General features: G+C 46.6%; 1 protein-coding gene across 1 annotated transcript in view; it reads left to right on the forward strand.

Annotated features, from left to right (window-relative positions):
• The window catches only part of CTNNAL1 (catenin alpha like 1), a 974,420-nt gene that overhangs the window by 809,693 nt on the left and 142,190 nt on the right, over window positions 1-22,537 (forward strand). The window contains exon 11 of the mRNA XM_086965342.1: window positions 18,477-18,627. Coding sequence (XP_086821468.1) covers window positions 18,477-18,627 — 151 coding nt within the window. The remainder of the gene's footprint in view (window positions 1-18,476; window positions 18,628-22,537) is intronic.

Genomic DNA, 22,537 nt, shown 5'->3' on the forward strand with positions numbered 1-22,537 from the left:
ACCTCTTCCAGGCACTCCCTATACCCTTGGAGATGGACTTTTTCCGGCGTCTCAAGACACAGATGCTTCGTTTCGTCTGGCAGGGGGGTCGGTGCGTTTTTCCTTTGCTACTCTGTCGGCCGCGGAGGGAGGGGGGGTGGGCCTCCCCGACATGCATCTATACTACAAAGCCGCGCGGTTACGGGACTTGGTGGAGTGGTCGCAACAGATCTCGGAGAAACACTGGCTGCATATGGACAGAAGTGTGGTGGGAGAACGATATGGGATTTAACGTGGAAACCTAAGGGAGAGAGGCCCTGGAACGCATATATTAGGACCCCCACCGACACTACCCTGAAGGTCTGGGATTCGGTGTCTGGTGATGAACGATGGACTTCGTTCCCGTCTCCCTTTACGCCAATCCACTTTAACCCAGCCTTTCCGCCGGCGCTACAGGAGGGCCCCTTCGATGTCTGGAGAGAAGGGGGTTGCCGTGCCCTCACACACTTGTTTCATGGCCATACCCCGCTCACCTTTGACAACTGTATGCAGGACTACGGAGTCCCACTGTCCGAACGATTCCTCCATGTACAACTGCTCCATTGGGCCTTATCGCCCGCGGTCGGCGATGCGGCCACGAGGCCTCCCTCCCCCTTCGAGGCCATCCTCTTGCGGACCTCCACCATGCTATCTCCTTCATTTATAACCTTCTACTTGATTCCGCCATGTCACGCGTCCTCGTTATATGGGTCTCTGGGAGGAGCTCCTTGGACGTGACATTTCGGATGTGGAGTGGTCGCACCTGTGGCGGGACATCGCGACGCATAATCACTCAGTGGAGCTACGGGAGGCCCATTTTAAGACCCTCATGGACTGGTACTTGTACCCTGCCAAACTAAATCGAATCTTCCCGACCTCCTCTGATAGATGCTGGAGGGGAAGTGGCCTGCTGGGGGATTTCCGCCACATCTGGTGGGACTGCCCGGTCATTCGCCCATATTGGGAGGAGATCCTGTCCCATATCAAAGAGATTTTGGGATACCTGATAGCGGACTCGATGGCCCATGTCCTGCTGGGTCTTCGGGACCCGGAGCTAGAGCACCAGACCCGATCGGACAAAAAGATCTGGTGGCTATGTATAGGAGCGGCCAAACTCACTCTAGCGGCAGCTTGGAAGAAACCGGAGGCCCCAGCGATCTCCGTGTGGCATGCGAGACTGTGGAAACTGTTGAGCATGGAACGCATGGCGGACATTTTTTTGGGCAACTTCAAAAACGTTATGTTCCGCTGGGGCCCTTTGGTCCGTTTCCTTTCCAGGGGTCCACCGTCCGCAGTTTGCCCGTCCACGGTGCAAGTGCTCCATCTATTTCAGGTTTGAGTGTTGCGATCTGGAAGAATGACTGGGAGGATGTTGTCACCACCACTGGGGGGAGGGATGGAAGGGGGGGGTGTTCTTGTTTTTTTTTCAGATTTGTGTTCTACTGACTTTCTAATCGATAGCTGAGGCACGAAGAGACCCAGCGCAACTTGCGATACGTGTTCGTTTCGCTATTTCGGGCCTCACTGAGCTACCCGCCATACCATAACTCTTGACCTGTGGCTTCTCTTCAACCATGACCTGGGAATGCCTTACTGCTTGTTCAGACTGCTCTTTCGGGCTAGATTGTGATGGCTCCCTAACCTTCTACCTTCCTGTTTTCTGCCTCCATGATTGCCCCCTGCGTAGGATGTTGTGCGGGAATGTCGCATGTTTTTTTTTCTCTTTTGTGTCCTTTAACAAAAATACAAAATAAAGTTTTTATTAAAAAAAAAAAACTGTTCCGCTCGGATGCACCTCTGACTTATTGATCTAAGCTTCGGAGTCCTGAATACCTTCTCCATCATGTTATTACTCCTCTTAACTGAATGATTCAAGGCCCACACTGACTCGCCTCTCTCCACTCGAGTCTAGCAACCATGTGTGACCACACAATCATTGCCTTAGGCCATCTCTTTGCCAACCACCCCACTTCAGTAAACAAGGTCTCTATTACGCCCCTAAGCCCCAGGTTCACCAGGTCGTTACCCCCTAAATGCAAGACACAGACCGCAGGAGGTCCCCAATTTTGTCACCAGATCCCTGAATTGACTAAAACGCAGACTACTCTGCCCGTAAAAAGAGATTTTTACACTTACCTGCCGTGCCTCGATCTCGTAGGTACCTGTAAAAAAAACTTTTGCAATCTCTTTACATATGAATGTTGGATTATCCACACATCCTGTTCTGCATGTTGCCAGGCGTGAACCTGGTCCGTAACGTGCGCTGTGCGTCGATGAATTGTTGACTGTCGTCCTCCTGCTTGACAGGATATCCCAGCCTTTGGTGAACAGTGGACCGATGCAAGCTTCCCCTATGCATGACAGGACATAGAAACTGCAAAACAAACCAGGAAAGAAAACCAATGGTCAGTGCATTTTTTTTTTGGTACTGCATGTGTAGGCGCACATAGCGTTTATAACAATTCGAGGACCACCTGCCAATCCTTTGCACCTCACTCCTAGTAAATCCCCTGGCCACAGCTTCGGTGGCGGCCACTATCCTAAAGGAGTGGGTCTGAAAACTGCATGGATCTAGCCCGGCCTTCTGCATGGCTAGGCCCATGACACTCTTAAACTGGAAAATAGTGAGAGGGGTCCCGTCTTCGTGCACCAGTAATGGCTCCCGTGCCCCTTGGACTTGCACCAGTAATGTCTCCAACCTGGCGATGAGACAGCAAGCGATTCCTTTTGCCCTACGCAAGACTACCCTTTCCCGCCTGCCTTCCTGATCAGTTTTGGACCTGGGTAGTGATATTAGTAGGGAGTCCCCCTGAATCTGCACATGCCCCAAATGAAGCCCTGCCTGCCAATCTGTTTTGTTTTTTGCTACCAGCTCCCCTATTCTGAAAGCGCAGTAGAAAGCTAAACAGAAAACCGCTTGAAACAAAGATGCTTCCCCAGCTGAATTACACACTTGGTGCAGATCATCCATCAGTGTGGCCAATGTCTGTATTACTATGGGTCTTCTTCCGTCCGGCTACCCCCCTGCAGGCGTTGCCGCCCTCTCAAACTTTACGCACTATAAAAGTGCCGATGGGGTACCCTTTTCCCTAGCTTTTGTGAAAAAGGAAATGACTGCAATATGTCGCCTTGCTGATGCCACCGAGCACCCCTCATCTCGCATAGCTCTCAAATAGGAACCAACAAACCCAGTGTCATGCCATTTTTCCTCCCAACTGTCCCCCAAGAACTAGTAGTAAGCCCCAAACGCCCCTTCATATGCCCTCCTGGTCCTGGGTGATAGGCTAGCTGCCACGAGGTCCGATAACTGGGGGCACCAAGATGCCAAAGCTGTTCTGGGAAAGACGTTGGGTTCCTTGCCGCCTCTGGGTGATGAGACCTGAATACCTGCATCTTAAAGCGAGAAAGCGCATCAGGTGCATGGTTCAATACTTCTGGCACATATTTAGCTCTAAACTGCAGATTCATTCTCATGCACAGCAGTATTATCTCCTTTAGTAGGCGCAAGATCATCTTACACTTTGCAATTTGATTATTGAGACATTCCAAGACATCCATGTTGTCGTACCAGAATACCACAGATTGGTTCCTCAATTGTTCTGGCCAGACAGACAATGCCACCAAGATGGGGAACAGTTCAAGGAAGCTTATGTTGCTTGTAAGCCCCGAGTCCTCCCACCATGCTGGCCAGTGTTGGGCAAATCATGCTGGACCTAGAATGGTTCCAAAACCCTTGCTACTTGCTGCGTCAGTCATCAAATCTATCTCTGGGCTGGACCTGGGTGGACTGGGCCACACAACTCTACCGTTATAGTCACGCAGGAATGCCTTCCAGATTCGCATGTCCTGCCTGACCTCACTGGACAGTTTAGTGTGATGGTGCTTCTCCCTGAGTCCTGACATAGCCTGTGCGATGCTGCCCGAGAAATGTTGTGCCATTGGAATTATTCTCAATGCAAAATTTAATTTCCCCACAACCTGCTGTAACTGATGTAGTGTAACATTCTCCTTTGTCAGGCAGTGCTGCAAGGCAGCCCCTTTAGCAACGATTTTTTTCTAGCGGTAGCTTTGACACTCCCTGCACTGAATCTAACTCTGTCCCATGGAATTCAATTTCAGTGCTTGGCCCCACTATCTTGCCATGTTGCAAAGGCGCGCCAAAGTCTTGCATGAGTGCACAGAACCTCTGCAATGCCCACCTGCAATCCTGAGATTTTGGTACCCCAAAGAAAAGGAATTCATCTAGTGTAATACCAACTGGTGCCCCGTTGCTTGCCTGAAAATCCATTCTAAAAAAGAGATGAATTTCTTGAAATAGGCACAAGATACTGAACAACCCATAGGCATACATTTGTCCACGTAATACTTCCCCTTGAATTGGAAACCCATCTGAAGAAAATCCAGTGGGTGCACCAGCAGAAAACGGAAAGCTGACTCAATATCTGATTTGGCAAACAATGCGCCCTGCCCCAAACCCCTGAGCATCTCAACTGCTTGATCAAAGGAAGCATACTTGACACTGCATAGGTCGTTATCAATGGCATCGTTCAGTGACCCGCCTCTGGCGGTCGAAAGATTATGAATCAGTCGGAACTACCCTTGCTCTTTTTTGGGAACCACTCCTAATGGGGAGCAGACAAAATCTTGCATTGGGAGATCATCAAATGGTCCAGCTACTCTGCCCAGTCGAACTTCCTTTTCAATTTTTGCTGCTGCCACCCCTTCATTAGCCCGAACCAAGAGCTGATTCTGGCAATGAGACACACCCTTGTAACCAGGTGCGGGTATCCTGAAACCGTCCCTGAAACCTTCCAGTAAATTTCTAGCAGACTTGGGGCAATTGTAACTGTTCAACCATGGTATCAAAGCGCTTGTTATAATGGGAGACCTGGCCTTACTGAGGCACACACTCTCAATCCTGCTTCTTATCTCCCTTGTCCTTTCCTTTCTTAAAACATTTGGACTCTGGCTGTGAGGAGTTGCCACAGAAAGAACATGCGTGTTTTAATGTACACGTGCCAGCTGCTCTGGTACACGAGCACCTGTTGAAATCCCAACACGCACCCTTACTATTTCCCCCACCCCTGAGTAACCTGGGAGGCCTGCACGAAAAGACTGACCCCGTGAGGTGTCTTGAGACTGACCCTGGGTGGTGTCTTGGGGACCACCTCTGAAATGTGTTAGGTATATGATCTTGTCAATCTGATTCCAGCCCAGTGCAGGATCAGATGCCTTAGCTCTCCTAAAATCCTTGTCATAATCCTTCCATCCAGTTCCGCCATAAGTGTCATGCGTACAAGTAATTCTATTCTTGTCCATCTCTGAGCCAAGACCTGGGAAACGCTCACACATTATTGACTTGAAAACAGTAAAACCTTTGATCCAGTTCACCAAAGTCTCCTCAATCCTATACTTTAACAACATATTAGCCCACTCTCTTGGGTGCTTCCTTTCCTTGGTCTTTTCAGCCTCCTCCCTTTCTGCCTCATCTAGTAGCAGGGAAAACATATTGACGTAAAAGCCCTTTCAAGTTTTGTCTTTAGTTTCCTGAGACACATGTCACCATAAATGCTCTCTAACTGAGAGAACCTTACCTAAACTCAAAGGTGGCAAGGTCTGTGGCATACCTGTTGGCGCTGGCTTCGTTGCTCCTGCTTCTGATGGCGTGGCTGCTGCGGGCGGGACTCTTCCACTCCCCAATGGCCCTGTACTTGCCCCAATCGCATCCCCCGCCGGTACAGCTAGCCCATCTCCAGGCTTATCCCCATCCAACGTTGCCACGATCTGTCTGGCCTTCTCCAATGTGTTCTCCCCGCTATCAGACACCCCCGCTGCCAGAGACCAGTTACACACTTTTTCAAACCAAGGGAGTAGTGCTGCCAGGCTAGATACCAAGTCGGGCTGACCCGGCATGCTCCCTGAAAGGCCCCCAGCCAGACCCCCTGCTTCCTCGTTTGCAGGCTGATCTCCCCCCACCTGTATTAGGCTGACCACCGGTAGCATGTGGGACCGGTACGGGCTCCACCAGCTGAGGCACCACCCTTGCCGGAGCTGGCACAGCGTCTCCATCTGTCCCATCCCCTTTCTGAGGTGCAGGTGCCCCAGCTTCCCGATATCTGCTCCTTATTGGCACTGGGGGAAAAGCTGCCTATGGGGCTACCTGGATAGGGTAGGACGATGGGGTGGGGGTTTGGGTATTCTGCACAAGGACACATTCATCTGTCGTTCAGAAAAACTCACCTCTTCCCTTCATCAGTACCAGGCGTTATATTTTTCGATAAATACCCATCCCACAGAAAGTTCTTCTGGGTTTTCTGCTATCGCCAACCTGGCTCTAGGACCTCTTTCAGTCAAGATTTTGGTAATCTTCTGGAGCCCTACTTAAAAAGAGCCAATCTTACACTTCTCTGCGATTTTAATTTTCATTTGGATAATATTTTAAGTCATGATACACAAATACTGCTGGAAAGTATGAAGTGTTGAAGGTTTACACAGCTAGTCTCATCTCTCAGACATCCTAGATGGGATTTTTTCAAATGATGATCGAATTAAAGTGAGAGAGCCTCTTCCGCTCGCCGGGCCAGACCACTTCGCCATTCCTTTAAATTTAAGGATCTTGGCATCATCCAATGCTCTATTAGAAAATAGGAAAATGGCTGAAAGGCAGAATCTCAGTCTTATTAGAAAAGAGGCTTTTGCGAACCTCCTCACAAATTTCCAGCTCCAAGGCACTTGCATGCCAATTTGGCTGCAGCGGAATTATCCAAACAGCTGTTAGCAGTCATTGATTCCTTAGCACCTGTAAAAAGACATTATACAGCAAGAAAAAGGCCCTCCTCTCCTTGGTTTACCGACAGACTTCGAAAGCTGAGACAGGTGTGCAGTAAACAGGAGAGGGCATGGCGTATTGATCTAGCACCTGCAGGCAGAGAGAGGCATAAACAATGCCTGAAAGAGTGTAAGGCAGCCATAATGCAGGAAAAGCGATAATATTATTCTAAAATAACAGAGTCGATAAAATCCTCCAAAGAGCTTTTTAATATTATTAATTCTCTTATCTCCCCCCCCCGGTCATAGATTCTTCAGAGTCTTCACAGGAGCTCTGTGATAGACCATCTGCTTTTTTTCTGTACTAACATTTCGGACATCTATTCCCAGTTGGAAGCATCCTATTTAAAAATGGGATTAGCCACTCAGTCTGTAATCTACCATAATAGTGCTATTGGCGATGAGACACCTAGATTGCTCATGTTTCTAGTATATCATCAGAGACCATTGACCAGTTACTAGAAGGAGTCCCCTCCGGATTCCCTTTGGATCTCTGTCCCCTGAAGGTGGTCAAAAGTGGCAGAGAAGCAATTATACCCCACCTTACCACGGTTATGAATCTAGCCATTTCAGAGGGACAATATCCTTCGGCTTCGAAGTCTGCAGTGATTAGGCCGCTTCTAAAAAAGCGCTCATTGGACCCTATGGAACTGAAAAATTATCTGCTGATTTCTCTTCTGCCAGTTCCAGCTAAGATCTTTGAAAAATACTTAAATTCCCACCTCAGTGCCTATCTAAAGGCCAATCAAATTATTTATGGTTCACAACATGGCTTCAGAAGCTGTCACAGTACCGAAACGGCAGTTACTGCGGTATTTAACAATATTCGTACTCAGGTGGACACAGGCCACCCCACCTTACTGGTCCTGTTCGACTTTACTGCAGCGTTCGATACCCTTTCTCCACTGAGACTTGTGCAGCGTCTCAGAGTAATAGGGATCAGTGGATCGGCCCTGGGGCTCCTTGCTTCCTTTCTTAGAGATCGGACACAAACGGTGAAACTGGACAATTTCTACTCGGCTCCGAATCCCCTTTTGTGTGGAGTCCCTCAGGGCTCCTCCCTGAGCCCCACGTTATTTAACATCTATGTTGCCCCACTGGCTAAGGTGGTAAAATCTTTTGGCCTGGAAGTGTTGTTGTATGCGGACAACACACAAATTATGGTGTCCATCACCAATAGCATTAGTGACTCCGCCACCAATTAAAAAAATGATATGGAAGCAGTTGCCTCGTGGATGATGCAAAACTTCCAATTTGGACATCTGGGCAGTGAATGGTGGCCGGACTCGCTATGTAACTGTCTAATCCCTGTTTCCCATGGGAAAAATTTAGGGGTCCTAGTGGACAATTCCCTTTCTTTGAGTCTACAGATCAACAGGACAGTGTCGACCTGTTTTGAGCTAATCAGAATCATTAGAAAGATCTCTCAGTTTCTATCATTTGCTTCCCGTAAACAAGCTGTCATTGTGTTAATAATGTCTAGATTGGACTATTGTAACGCCCTTTATTTGGGTATTAACAAGGGACTGGTGCAACGCCTACAACTGGTGCAGAATGACGTTGCCAAGCTGGTAATGGACCTGCCAAAATACCACTCAGCATCAGCTTCTCTTTCCACACTGCACTGGCTTCTGTTGGATCGCAGAATCCTTTCAAAACCCTCTGTTTGACTCACAATGCCTACTATGGTTTGGACCCTGCTGGTATCAAATCCATGTTCAAGCACTATGCTCCCACTAGGGAGCTCAGGTCGGCGAAAAAAAAACCTTATAGTACCAAGGTTCATAAAGGTTTAATGGGGAGGTAGAGCATTCTCTTCGGCCGCAGCTAAGTTGTGGAATTCCCTCACAGAGGAAATCTCCGGGCAGGTGTCACATTTCCTTTTTCGCAAAGCCCTAAAGACCTGGTTGTTTACAACTACCCCAGTCTGAGTCTGTTTCTGTCTTGTCCGCACATCGTTCTGGTATAGCGCCTTGACGCCCTTGGGCTACGTTAGCACTCTATAAATGTTATATTCATTAATTCATTCATTAATACTAACACTCAAAAGCACTGTTGCTAAATGTGCAGGTATTATTATTATTGCATTTCTTATATAGCGCCAGAATCGACCCCCGAAGGGGTATCTCTGCGCTTGCCTTGGGAACCCGTCCTGGTTTTTCCCTGTGAGATAGCCCCTATAGGGCATCCCCAAGGTGAAAGCCAGGAATCCCCCGCCGGGGGGCCGTTGTGGAGATTAAGCAAGCTTAATGCCCAGAGTTGCATAGTGTGAACCCATGATTAGGTCAGGCACCGAAGCGAGAATTATCGAGTCCGTGGACATTTGAGCTCATCACCCTGCCGCGTCGGGAATCGAACCCTGGTCCCGGGTCTGACCTCTGGTTCAGGGTCTGCCTGCTCTAACCAGTGAGCCACACTTCTCCGTACCCTTGAACAAACTTGCACAACTACTACTAAAGCCCCCAATGTGCTCTAAACATTGCAGTATCACAGAATTAGCAAAACACCATAGGCTAAGTAGGCAAAATGCACCCCCAACAGTTTACTCAAGCCGATGGCTTACACTATGGCACTATTGCCCACTGCGCAATGGTCTGGGACACAACCCGGACCCTTATCTTGGGAAGTAACAGCCCTGGACGGCCACCAGCACCCACGCAACCAGAGCCACGCACACCAGCTAGTCTAGTGGGTCGGGTGAGTAATCTCTAACTTACGTGGCTCCCAGAAGCAGTGGAAATGTAGGCCCACCGGTGCTGCCCCAATGAAAGTCCAGTGTCCTGTGCCGGCCTTCCCCAGGATAATCCACGGAGATGAGACCGGATCTGTCCTTAACGCTTGTTCACACACCTGCAGTGGGACAAGCAAAGAGAAAAAATTGCTCCCGGAATCCTCCCTGCTCTTCCGATGCCCAGATCAGCTGGGAGGCAACCAGGAAGCAGGAGCACACTCTCGGCGCTCTCTCTGGCCTGGAAATCAGCTGCTTCCTCAAAAACCAGCTGTTTCCCGATGTGGCACCCTGCAGGAAGACAACAAGGACAACAACACTCCACAGCGCTTCTCGCCGCCCCGAAAAACCAGCTGATGCTGCTCCACCATTATTCCTGAAATGGACCTGCAGCAGAGACAAAGAAAAGAAAAAGACTCGATATGGGCCTCCGACTGAGGCCCTGACCTGTGGATGAAGCTGCAGTCTGGAGGGGGAGCGGCGAAAAGAGACCATCCGTCTGTGTCTTGTTTTCGCCTGTCAGATTCCTTCTGACAGTGGTGAGTATTTGGATACTGAGGCTGTAGCCTCATTACTCCACATTTATTTTGAGTTTTTTTGTCGCTGTTTAGGTTGTCTTATTTATGTGTGACGCTTTGTCACAGTTGAGGTTGTATCACAAGGTCAGCGCTGTGATAGGCCGTGGGTTGCGGGCAATTTGGTTTGCAGAAGTGTCAGCAAGTTTTATTGCAGAGTCTTGTTTTCATCTGTCAAATGTCTTTTGGCGGTGATGAGCGTTTGATGGCTGCCGCGGCGGTTGCCATCGGACAGTGATGAGTTTTGGGTGCCTGCCGGGGCGGTTGCCGTCTGGCAGTGATGAGTTTTGCATACCTGCAGGGCGTTTGCCTTCAGGCAGTGATGATTTTTTGGATGCTGTGTTGCTGTTTCAGTTTCACAGGGTTAGCGCGTCGATGGGCCATGGGTAACGGTCAACTAGGTTTGTAGAAATGTCTGCAAGTTTCCTGATCAGTGGGTTTTCTTTTTGATCCAGTCCTTTGTAGAATGTCCTGTTGAGTTTGAGGAGATGGTCGTCCAACATCTCAACGCCTATGTCTCTGTGGAGGTGTGCTGTTCGTGTGAACATAGGAGCACCTGCTGCAATCCGTAAGGCCTTGCCCTGTAGTCTCTGTAGGTCTTTCCAAAGCTGCGGGTGGCAGCCACTCCAAACTGGTGAAGCGTATGTCATAGTTGGTCGAATAATTGCGGTGATTGCTCGCACCTTGCTCTGCATGGGCATCGACTTGGTCTTCAGGAGTGGGTATAATGCAGCCAGTTTGGTTGCTGCTTTCTGGCAGGTCTTTTGTATGTGGTTTCTTAAGCTGAGTTTGGAGTCCAGAGTCACCCCCAGGTAGGAGCTGCTGTTTTCCCATTTGATCTCTTCCCCATTGAGGAGGATCTGTGGATGTTTCCTTTTAAGCTTCCTGGTGAATAATGTTGCTGTGGTTTTGCTTGTGTTCAGGGCGAGCTGCCTGTCACTGTGCCATTCAGAGAGTCTGCAGAGCGATATATCAAGGTTCTTAGCCACTTCTTTGTCGCTGAAGGATTGGGAGAGGACTGCAACATCATCGGCGTAAAGGGCAAGATCAGTCTTTTTTAGGTCCGTGGGGATGTCCTTTGTGAATATATTGAAGAGGAATGGTCCTAGGATTGATCCCTGAGGCACTCCAGCAAGAATTCGGTGTGGCGTTGAGCATTCTTCTCGTACCGCCACGTGAAAAGTCCGTTTTGACAAGTAGCTAGACAGCAGCTTAACAGGTAGCTTGGAAAGTTGAGTTTGATAAGTTTGTAAAGCAGTCCCTCATGCCATACTCGGTTGAATGCTTTGGCTACATCTAGAAAGACTACTCGAGTAGACTTGTTGATGTTGAATCCATCGCTAATGATGTCCACAACTCTGAGGAGTTGGTGTTTGGTTGGCTAATGATGTCCACAACTCTGAGGAGTTGGTTGTTGGTTGAAAAAGTGACCATCCGCCTTGCTCCCAAGCAGGGGCGGATTGGCAAGGCGGGCATTCGGGCATGGGCCGAAGGGCCGGCGCCTCAGTGCCCTCTGTGGGCTGCTTTTTTTCTCCTCTGTCTCAGTCCACAGAGAGTGGACTAGGAAAGGGGAGAAAAAAAAACGGCCCACAGAGTGTACAGAGACAGAGAAAATGAAAGTAGCCACGCAGTGCGGCCAGACAGCGATTGTCAGCTGTGGCCTCTCCTTTACCCCTACCCTGCCAAGCAATCAAGCTGAGGCTGGGCTGGGGAGGGGTGATTGTTTGCAATAATCAGCCTCCCTGGGGGCCAGGTGTTTCTCAGGCCTTTGAGCCATTTGCACCTCGGCCCCCTGGCGCCCATGCAGCCCAGAAACGGTGTTAGTCTTAACACCTCGCCCACAGCCCTTCACATTCAGGGCATAGTGGGCGAGGAAGAATGGGCCTTGCTGTGGGGGCCTGGTGATGTTTGGAATTTTTTTGTTTTATTTATTTATTTATGCGATTTTATATAGCGCAGACTTTACCCGAAGGTGTCAGAGCGCTTCACACTAGGAACAGCAATAATACATGAGGAGAAAATTATAAGTGGACAAATTACAAAAGCAAAAAGTTACATGAATCAAAAGTGACAATAGTGAGCAACCAAAATACAAGAGGAGCAAACAATACATTACAGGAGGAAAAAGTGATATGTGTGCAGGTTACAAAAGCGTACAAAATACAAGTAGAGGTATAATACTGCAATTAATGGCAGACACTCCAGCACAAGAACAAACGTTACGTAGGCAATGGTGGCACTTGTGCAAGTATCTAAAGCAAACAAAAGTGAGAGGTAGCAAACAGTGTGTTACAAGAGAAAAGTGACGTGTGCAAGTTACAAAAGGGTACCATACACAGGTACAAGGGTAATACTAAAGTAAATGGTAAATACTCAAACTGCCAGAATACACTGGATAGGCGCTTCCCATGCACCAGCTTCACCTCAGCCTCCCCCCTGGCTACCTGCCTACCTTGGATGACCCAGAAAGCTGTGTTTTGTGCTCCCCTGCCAGGACATTTTCCCAAGGCCTGGAGGGTTGATTAATTTACTAATTGCAGGGGCCTTAACTCTGTTCATGTGCTCCTGAGCTGAAGGTCTGGGGATGGCTAAGTAGGTTAGTAATAGCAGGGGTTTGCTGCTTTTCAGGTGTTCCTGTGCTGGAGGAATTTTGTGACAAAAAGGGGCCTTGCTATTTTTTTTAGTTGCTCAGCATGTAGGCCATTGTCACCTTGGCCCTGTGTCCTGTGCAAGAACAGTATCCTCCCACTTTCATTCCTTGTCTGTGCAAATGGTGTTTCATGAAAGGGCACGCCCCTTGAATGTGGGCCACGCCCCTTAAATATAGGCCACGCCTCTTGAATGTGGGCCACTTTTTTCGTCAGTGCCCGGGCCGAATTGTGATCCCAATCCGTCCCTGCTCCCCAGCCTTTTAAAGAGAAGCGTTGGGCAAGCCAGTTCCGACTGCAGACATGCCAACCCTCCCGATTCAGGCGTGAGACTACCGATTTCAAGGTTAGTCTCCCGCCTCCCGATTCCTGCAAACAAAAACCCGATTCCTCGGGGGTTTTAGCTGCCAGGGTTTGGTATTGTGTAAGGTGCTAATTCTTCCAGCAATATTCAGGGTGGCGATGCAGGGGCTCTAGAAGGGGTGAAAAATCAACAAAGCGTCATTAACAAGGCAATGGTCTTTTAAAGACGTGTGAAGTACTGGGGCGGCTATGTGTGCACAGGGAAGCTGTTACAGCCCGGGCTGCCACACAGGAGGGGGAGGAGGAGTGCATGCACTGCCAGCAACCTGCCAGGCCAGTGCACAACACTTGCATCACCCTCTCTCTGCCTGTCATTGCGCTCCGTGCATCTGAAAGTTTAAAAAAACACGTGCATTTAGGTTTCAAATGTCCGATCCTGCAGCAGCCACTTCCATAGCCCATACATGCCGTTAACCCGATTCAATGCCCCATTCTCCCGATTTTTTTTTTTAATTCTCCCACTTTGCTCTACTGAAATGTTGGCATGTATGCGACTGGCCTGCCCGACGTTGCATGAATGCGCGAACCGGAAGTACTTGTAAGTGCCCTGCGTTTCGTGCACCCGATGGCCAATGATTTGCGGGTCCTGGGGAGGTTGGGGGCGCCATGTCACCATTGTGCGCAATGCGCCCCGCCTCCCCCGGAAGCGGGGGACCCGGCCTGACTGCCATGCTGGCAACATGCTTGAGTCCGATACCGCCTACCAAGGCTCCTGCTCTTCTCAGCTTGTAGTTAGGAATGGGGGAGGAGGCTGTTTATTTCTCAGTGGGCCGGCCGTTTTGATCATCGCTAATTGCTCTGTAATCAGTCAGGGCAGTTGGGAGAGGAGCAATAGAGAAACACGCTAACTTTCAGATTCTCTGAGGCTTGCGTATCCCATGTTGTGCTGTTCGACAGGCACTAGAGGCCTGCATAGTCCAATGGAATAGTCCAATGGAACAAACAACTACAATCTACCGGTGGGGTGATGGGAAGTGTAATTCCCTCAGGTTTTTTTTTTCTTTAAATAGGATGGTTGCCGCGTTACCATTTGAAGATGGAACATGTATTTAAAGCCAGAAAGAATTGAAGTGAAAAAATATGATTAACGTTGTATTCAGTGCTACAATTATAAACCTATTCTACACCTTGATTAACTCTATTTTATTGTAGGGGTCGCGTTTTCAGAAGTAATATACAAAATAGTACTAATGTGGCGGCTGCTAATCATAGGGATGGACGACACTAAGTGAGAGCCGTCAGCCTTATTAGTTGGTTTTCTGTTGTCAAAGCCGATTTGTACATGCGGGCATGGTAACTTGCCCATGTATTGTGCTGTCACGCCTGTGTTTGCTATCGGTTTACTGCCCTACTCATCTTGATGTTGCAAGAGAGGATTATGCTGTAGGATGGGGATAATCAATTCGTTAACATCCGCCTGGAAGTTTAGCGTAGACCCAGCTGGTTCCACGGTACCGCCACTGGGTAAAATATACATTTCTCCACCCCACCCACCTGAGGAGCTAAGGGCTAAATCCATGAGCAGAAATCATACCAGAATTCCTCTTACTCGTTTTCCACAATACCATGTCACAGCCCTCCATGTCCCTCTTCCTCAACAAATGTGCACCATCTTTCAACAACCGGTAATGCTTCCTTCAAAAGTTCCCTTTCTAAAGGCTACTGGCTGCACCCACCCCAAAAGGCCCTCACTAATCACACTTCATGCCCTTATAGCTAAAATGCCAACCCCTAAAGCACCTTACTAAGTTTTCATCCAGTGTCCTCTCTTTGCCTCGGTGCTCCCTGCCCATCCCAATAATGAAATTGACTTTGTAGAGTACCTCCTACCATTGCCCAGCATTCTGCCTCTCGGTGAATAACGCAATATGTGGCACAGTCATAATATTCAGCGGCATAGTGTAGGCTTTCTTTCACAGTTGCACTTATTATCTAATACAGACTGGTCTACTTTTGCTGCAGTTGTCCGTTTTGTGTGTTACAGTTGGATGCATTTTATTGACCAGATAGATGTATTTTCCGATACAGTTGGGTGTAATCTTTGGTGCCACAATTGGCATTATTCTGGGGCCGAGTTGTGGTAGATAATTGAGATGTTCTCTCATAGTACCATATCAGATATCAATTAAAACTTTATTTGTTTATATTTATAACGGGTGTTTGTTCTTTGCTGATCCTGAAATTCTCCTGCCTGCGCATTGTATGTGATGACCCACGCCAGTCCGTTCCCGCCATGACCCTTGCTGCACGCCATAAAAACCTTCCTATGCTGCACCAACCTATGGGGTCCTTCATGTCAAGAAGTTCCTGTCATGCTGAGCACCCGTAATTAACCGGCTGTATCCATGGCAATAATCTGCGAGGTTGAACCACAAAGTCCACACCTGAAACCCAAACCTAAAACATGAACGGAAAAGACCAGGACATAACAATGAATCTAGGGCTGCATTACATACCTGGCTCAGGTCAGTGATATTTTGTTTGGGCTCTACCATCCTGCAGGCAAAATATGAACACTGATTTTTGAAGCTCTACGGTCCAGGTTGTCAGTATGTATGGCATGTTTTACAGCACAAGTCACTGTAATCATAGACAGTGTTACACAACAAACTGTGCTCTCATTGAGAGGCCGCAAGCACAGCTGATTGGCCGTGGATATTTATAGCTGAAGTACGAATTTTCTAATTAAAACAAGGACTGGCAAAGCCAGTAGGTCTTGCCTTTGGGATCTGTTTGTTTTACCAATGGTTTCAACCATGCTGTATAGCATCCCCGACAACACCCTAATAATATCGCTTGCAGCAGACAGCGCAAGTGCTGTATAGTAGTAAGACCTAAATAGTGCAATTTCAATTGCTTCACTTTAGCACATTATAATATATCACTGCACTGTGCGGCCTTTATTGAAATGAGTGAACCACATCCCTTCTACCCTGAAGGTTTCATTAATTAACCCAGATTAGGGTCACAACAGTCACTCGTGCAACAGAGGCAATGGCACAGGGGCCCAGGGCTGTGTAAAGGCCTTTTCACCCCAATTAGTGCATATTTTTTCGCCCCTTTCAGGGGATGGTGGCAAATTTCTTTGCTTGAATTGTACTCCACCCTCGGTACTCCAGTGCTCAAGAGGTAAGTCATTTGTATTTTGCATCCTACATAAGCCTTTATTGTTATAGGTGTAACAACATTATGGTCTATTAAGCTGTGTAAACAAGAGATTTCTGTAGAGCACATATCCTGAACTGCGTGTTTTTAAGATGCTATTAAATATTCTAATGATGGAAAAGAAAGCACGGAGAAGAAAACAAATTGCCTAGTAGGGTCACACATTTTGGTCAGTCTGGGGAAGCCACCTCCCGCCTTTCATTGCAGGTGGTGTCTCCCCTCCTGTTTCCTGTCAGCCTGCACCAACACTAGAGAGCGCCTCAAGACCCCCTCCCACCACCTGACTATGCCACCCGAACCAGACTTGAGAGTGATTGCTGCCACAGACGACATCAGAACACTCCTTGACCGTAGAAAAACTGGGATCATGATCCTCCTCGACCTCTCTGTGGCATTTGACATAGTCTTTCAGACCACCAGCATCAACAGACTCTACAACATAGGCATACAACAAGACTCCCTCAAGTGGGTCACCTCCTTCCTTACAGGACGCACATAGAGCATCCAACTGCCTTCCTTCACCTCCACGCTCAAAGACAACATATACAGTATACCGCAAGGCTCATCCCTCAGCCCCACCCGGTTCAACATCTACATGATCCCCCTCACAGACGTCGTCCAATTCCACGGACTCAATATAGTATTCTACGCAGACGACACTCAGCTGATCCTCTCGCTCACCGAGAACCCTCCATCCTCAAAACCAACTTCTGCAACCCCATGACCAATGTAGCCAAATGGATGAGAGACCACTACCTCCAACTCTACTCTAACAAAATTGAAGTGCTCATCTTCGGGAAGAATACCTCCACATGGGACCATGGTTGGTGTCCTGCAGAACTCGTTCCCACACTGACCGACCACACACACAACCTCAGCATAATTCTTGACAGCTAACTGGCAATGAAACAACAAGTCAACGCAGTCGCCTCCTCCTGCTTCCACACACTTCTCATGCTGCATAGAATCTTCAGATGGTCCCAACCAATGCCAGAAAGATGGTCATTCAGGCCCTTATCACAGTCTCTACAAATACGGTAACGCACTTTACGCCGGCATCTTGACCCAGCTCCTCAGAAGACTCTAGACCATACAGAACTCTGTAGCTAGACTCATCCTGGACCTCCCCAAACAAATCCATATTGCCCCCCATCTGAGAGATCTCCACTGGTTCCCCGTTCAGAAAAGATGCCAGTTCAAGATCCTTATTCACGCCTACAAAGCCCTCCATGACCTAGGATCTTCCTACCTGAACCATTGACTGAACTTCCAACAACCCACCAAACACCTGCTGTCCTCTTTACTTACCCTCGTACACACCTCCAGCATCCATCACAGCGATGGAAGCTCCTTCTCCTACATTGCTGCCAAGACCTGGAATGACCTTACCCTCCTGCTTGGTACAGCCCCCTTGCTGGCACACTTCAGAAAGAGACTCAAGGCCTGGCTCTTAGACGGAGGCACAGCACTCAGATACCCATAGGGGTGACAGAGTTGCAGTTTACAAATGCTGTTTGTTTGTTTGTTGTATGTCTGGGATGCTGAGAGTGAAACCAGATTTCCGAATTGCACAGCGTGCAATTCAGCCACTGGATGGTTTTCAAAATATTTGTCTTTTTTGCTCTGATGGCAATTGTAATAGTGACCTAAGAAGTAAGTCACATTCCTGTGCCTCCTGCATACATTCTTTATGTTTAGATGGAGCAGCATTATGGTAAAAAAAACAGGTTCAAAAGAGATTTTTGTATAGTGCACTCTAAACTGAGTTATTTCATAGTAGTCTCAAATGTGATGATCATGGAAAAGTAGACACAGAGATGTAAAGTACTTGCCTAAGGTAACACAATTTGGTGAAACTGGAAAGTCGTAGACTGAAACCAAGATCTTTAGGTCAGGGCCTCGCAAGTAGTTTATCCCCTAGGCCTCACAAAAGCTTCTGAATGGCCTGATACCATAACTGGTCATATTATACAGTACCATTAAATATTGAGGCTTTAGGAGCCAAGCAGGGTTTTCATCTGCCCTACAAGCTGCTTTCTCTACTTCCCATCCTAAAATAAAGAATGCAGAATTCTAATGTTTCTCGTATGGTGCGACATTTCTTATATATCCTCCTGCTTGTTTGACCTGCATGTATCCTTGTCATTTTAGATTATTTCTGCAGCAGAAACCTTGGCATTGCACCCATCCAGTAAGATTGCGAAAGAAAACCTTGAAGTTTTCTGTGAGGCTTGGGAGTCTCAACTTGGTGATATGTCCTTATTATTAAGAGAAATCAATGACGTATTTGAAGGAAGAAGAGGTGAGTAGGATCCATAAAAAGCATATTAGAACAGTTTTTTTCATAGGAAGAATTTTCTTTGCTTGTTTTTTCAATTTATTTTATGTATTCATGTGTGTACATAATCATAGGCAAACATATAACCAATGAAACCTCAGAGAGTAGGAGAGAGAAAGGGCTTTGAAGAAAACAGGACTTCGAGTGGGGGAGGGATAAAAAAGTGGAGTGTCTTGTAGGAGGGGGAGTCCCAAAACAGATACTTAAAACTTGCAATCTTCCTTTGAGTTTTTTTTAATGCACTTTTCTGAAGGCCTAAAAGCCTACAAATCACAAGAACATTAAAAATATGCATGTTCAGGGTGCGTGTGTGTGTGTGTGTGTGTATATATATATATATATATATATATATAGTGAAGCTTTTTAATATGGTCAAATATTAATACTTTATACTCATGAGCCTGCTATAGGATCATATTACACGTTACCTTGTCGTGAACCCCCAAGTCAGACATTTTTAAAACTTAGTAGCCTGTCTTTCTTTGATCCACAATCAGCATTTCGTTATCTTTCGCAGAACTGATTTGTTATTCAATCATTACTACTTTATTTTGGCCAGAGGCCATAAAAAGTGTCACAGTAAAACAAGATATTCAATCAATTTTCAATATTCAACTGTAATGTAAACATGTATTGAACAACCACTGAATATAATCTAAATATGCATCAAGAAGTATTTATGACTTCTCAATAAAATAATCATTGATCTCAGTGCATTACTTAAGGTAGAAACGGATATTAACTGGTCACTAGGTTCTCCAGTACATCCCCCTGTTGTATGTACATATAAAAACAGCTAAAACTGTGTATAATACAATCAAAAATTACAAGTAAGATTAATACATTTCAAGGTGCATATTTCAGGCAGAGGAGCACATTATTCATTACAGCATCACAGTTTTAGCCCCCTTTTGCCTCTTATAATCCCTACTGCAAACAGATATCTAGACATGGCAAATATTACATACAGTACATTACCTTCTGGCTGCACCCTTAAGGCCTCTTGGTGATTCCTAAATCCCAATGTAATGCACATCTGGCACATCCATTTCCTTCTTGCCCAAGCATATGCTGGACAAATGAAGAGGATGTGCGTAGTGTTTTCAACTCTTTTTAAGTTTGAAAAATAATTTTATTAGTCAGAAAAGACAATATGTCAATACATAGTACATAAATAATTCAAAGGTAATTAAAGGAAAATGGAAAAGAGAGCAATAACAATCAGGTAAAGCAATATAGCACAACAAAATCAATTGCAGAAATCAATCATGGGCTTGAAAGTTAAATACAGGATATACAGTAGTTACAAAACAAGGTCAGGCAAAGGTATATGCATAATAGGTGATAATGAAGGAAAAAGGAAATGTGAAGGGTATTCAAGGGGGTTTGGAGACTTCTTGTTCGGTAGGCTGTGGACGAAATGAACGATTAGCACATTGATCAAGATACAACGTAATAGGAAGCCATAGGTTTGCACGTTTCGCAGCCATATGGATAGTAAAGACTTAAGTAGTATCAAGTCTATGATTATGACATACATTATACCACCATGCTTTGAAGGAAACATTAGATGAAGTTTTCCAGTTGATAGTAATCTGTTGAAAAGCAACAGCTAACAATAAGTCAACAATATGAACATTAAGTTCAGATCCCTCCCAACAGGGAGAGAGGCTTCCTAGGAAGATGTGAGTAGAAGAAAAGGGAATGCAAGTGTGAAAAATTACATTGATTTGAGCCCATACCTGTAGCCAGAAATCATGAACAGATTTGCAAAAGAACAACATATGAAACAAGGTGGCATGTAGAGAGGAGCAGGACCAGCAAATGTCAGGAGTGGTAGAAAATCTCTTGTTAAGGTTAGAGGGCGTAAGAAGGAGTCTATTATATATGAAGAACAGGGATTGCGTCAAGGTCGCTGCTCTGCATGATTTGTGAATCTTAGTCCATATCTTGTCCCACAAGGATATGGACCACGATGTAGCAAAATCGTGTTCCCATTGTTCCTCCACCTTAGACTTAGGCCTAATAGACTCTTTGGAATGGAGGTACTTGTAAATAGTACAAGCTTTGGAGGTGGTGCGTGAAAGGGAATGGAGTTGTGAAGCAGAGGTGGGGAGGGCAAGGGGGGCCTTTGCTTGTGAAAGTCGAGCATAAGTCGCCATCACCGTTTCCTTAAGTAGGAGGTATTTGTGAGCAAAGGATGCGGGTAAATTAAAGGAGGAACAAAGACTTGAGAAAGGTAAGAAGGTAGAGTGTGAGAACAGTTGTGAGATCCAGATTAATCCTTTTTGCCACCAGGATTTCCAGTAAAAGGGTTTATTTGCATTAAAAGATGTGCATTATGCCAAATGGTAGAGGTTAGAAAGTCAGCAATATTAGCAGGAGGAAGAGGATTGGAGGATAGAAGGAGTTTGGTAGTAAATTTATGAACAGGAGTGGGAATGGGAGAAGGTTTACGCGAAAAGGAAATGTATTCAGCAAAAGAGAAGGGAGAGAGGAAAGAGCGCTCAACTTTAGCCCATAAAGGGCAAGGAGAGGTGGGGTCTTGCAACCAGAGGAAGCTTGTCGCAGTAGAAAAGCTTTTTGATAGGCCGGAAAGTCTGGGAAACTGACTCTGCCTTCTGATGCGGGGCGAATTAGCCTAGCAAGGGACATCCTAGAGCTTTTGGTGTTCCATAGAAAGGATGACAAAACCAAATTAATTTTCTTGAAAAATTTACAAGGGATGGGCACTGGAATATTGGAAATCGTGTAGAGAATTATAGGGGATAACATCATTTTGATGGTGTCAAGGCGACCCCACCAAGATAGGTAGAGAGGATGCCATCTAGTTGTTAAATCTGATATTTTTTTAATACATTTAGTTGGGCAGAGGGAAACAGTATCTGAAACAGAGGGGGTAATGTGCAAGCCTAAGTACTTGATGTGTGAAGAGCTCCAAGTGAAATTGGAAGCACTAAAATCAGGTTTGAAATTGAACTTCGTCAAGGGTAGAATCTCGCATTTATCATTATTAAGTTTATATCCAGACATCAGGGAGTAGTTCTGCACTTCCTCCAAGAAAGCAGGAATTGAGTCTGTGGGATTAGAGATGAAAAGTAAAATATCATCCGCATAAGCAGCAAGTTTAATATGGGAGTCCGTAGTTTGAAAGCCATGAATATTAGGCTTCTGACGAAGCTTGGACAGGAAAGGCTCCAGAGCTAAGTTGAAAAGAAAAGGGGACAAGGAACAACCTTTACGAACGCCTCTACCAAGATCAAAAACGGAGGAAACTAGGCCGTTGCCACAAACCGCCGCACGCGGGTTAGAGTATAATAGGGAAATCGAGGCAATAAATCTGGGACCGAAACTAAACCATTTGAGAGTATGGAAAATGTAGGACCATTCAACCCTATCGAATGCCTTTTCGGCATCTAAGGCAATCGCTGCAAGAGGGTGTTGTAAACGTGGGGACTTCGATAAAATGTTAAACAAAAGTCTAGTATTATCGGTGATGAATCGACCTTTTACGAATCCGGACTGCTCCTCACCTAAGAGGTCGGGAAGTAAAGGGTCCAGTCGCGTCGCCAGCGACTTAGCGAATATTTTGTAGTCAATATTCACTAGGGAAATAGGTCTTTAATTCTTACAGTATTTGACATCCTTCCCTTCTTTGGGTATCAGGCAGATGTGAGCGTCGGAGAAGGAGCCTGAGGAACTACCAAGGGCAACAAATGTGTCTATAAGAGAGTGAAGTTTTAAAATAAGGAATTTTGAGAAGTGAAGGTAAAATTCAACCGTGAAACCATCTGGGCCAGGGGCTTTGTTCGTTTTGAGACGTTGAAGTGCAGTGAGCAGTTCTCTCTGGGAAATGTCAAATTCTAAGTGGGAA

Source organism: Lissotriton vulgaris, chromosome 4_1, assembly GCF_964263255.1.
Source record: "Lissotriton vulgaris chromosome 4_1, aLisVul1.2, whole genome shotgun sequence".
Classification (NCBI taxonomy): Eukaryota; Metazoa; Chordata; class Amphibia; order Caudata; family Salamandridae; genus Lissotriton; species Lissotriton vulgaris.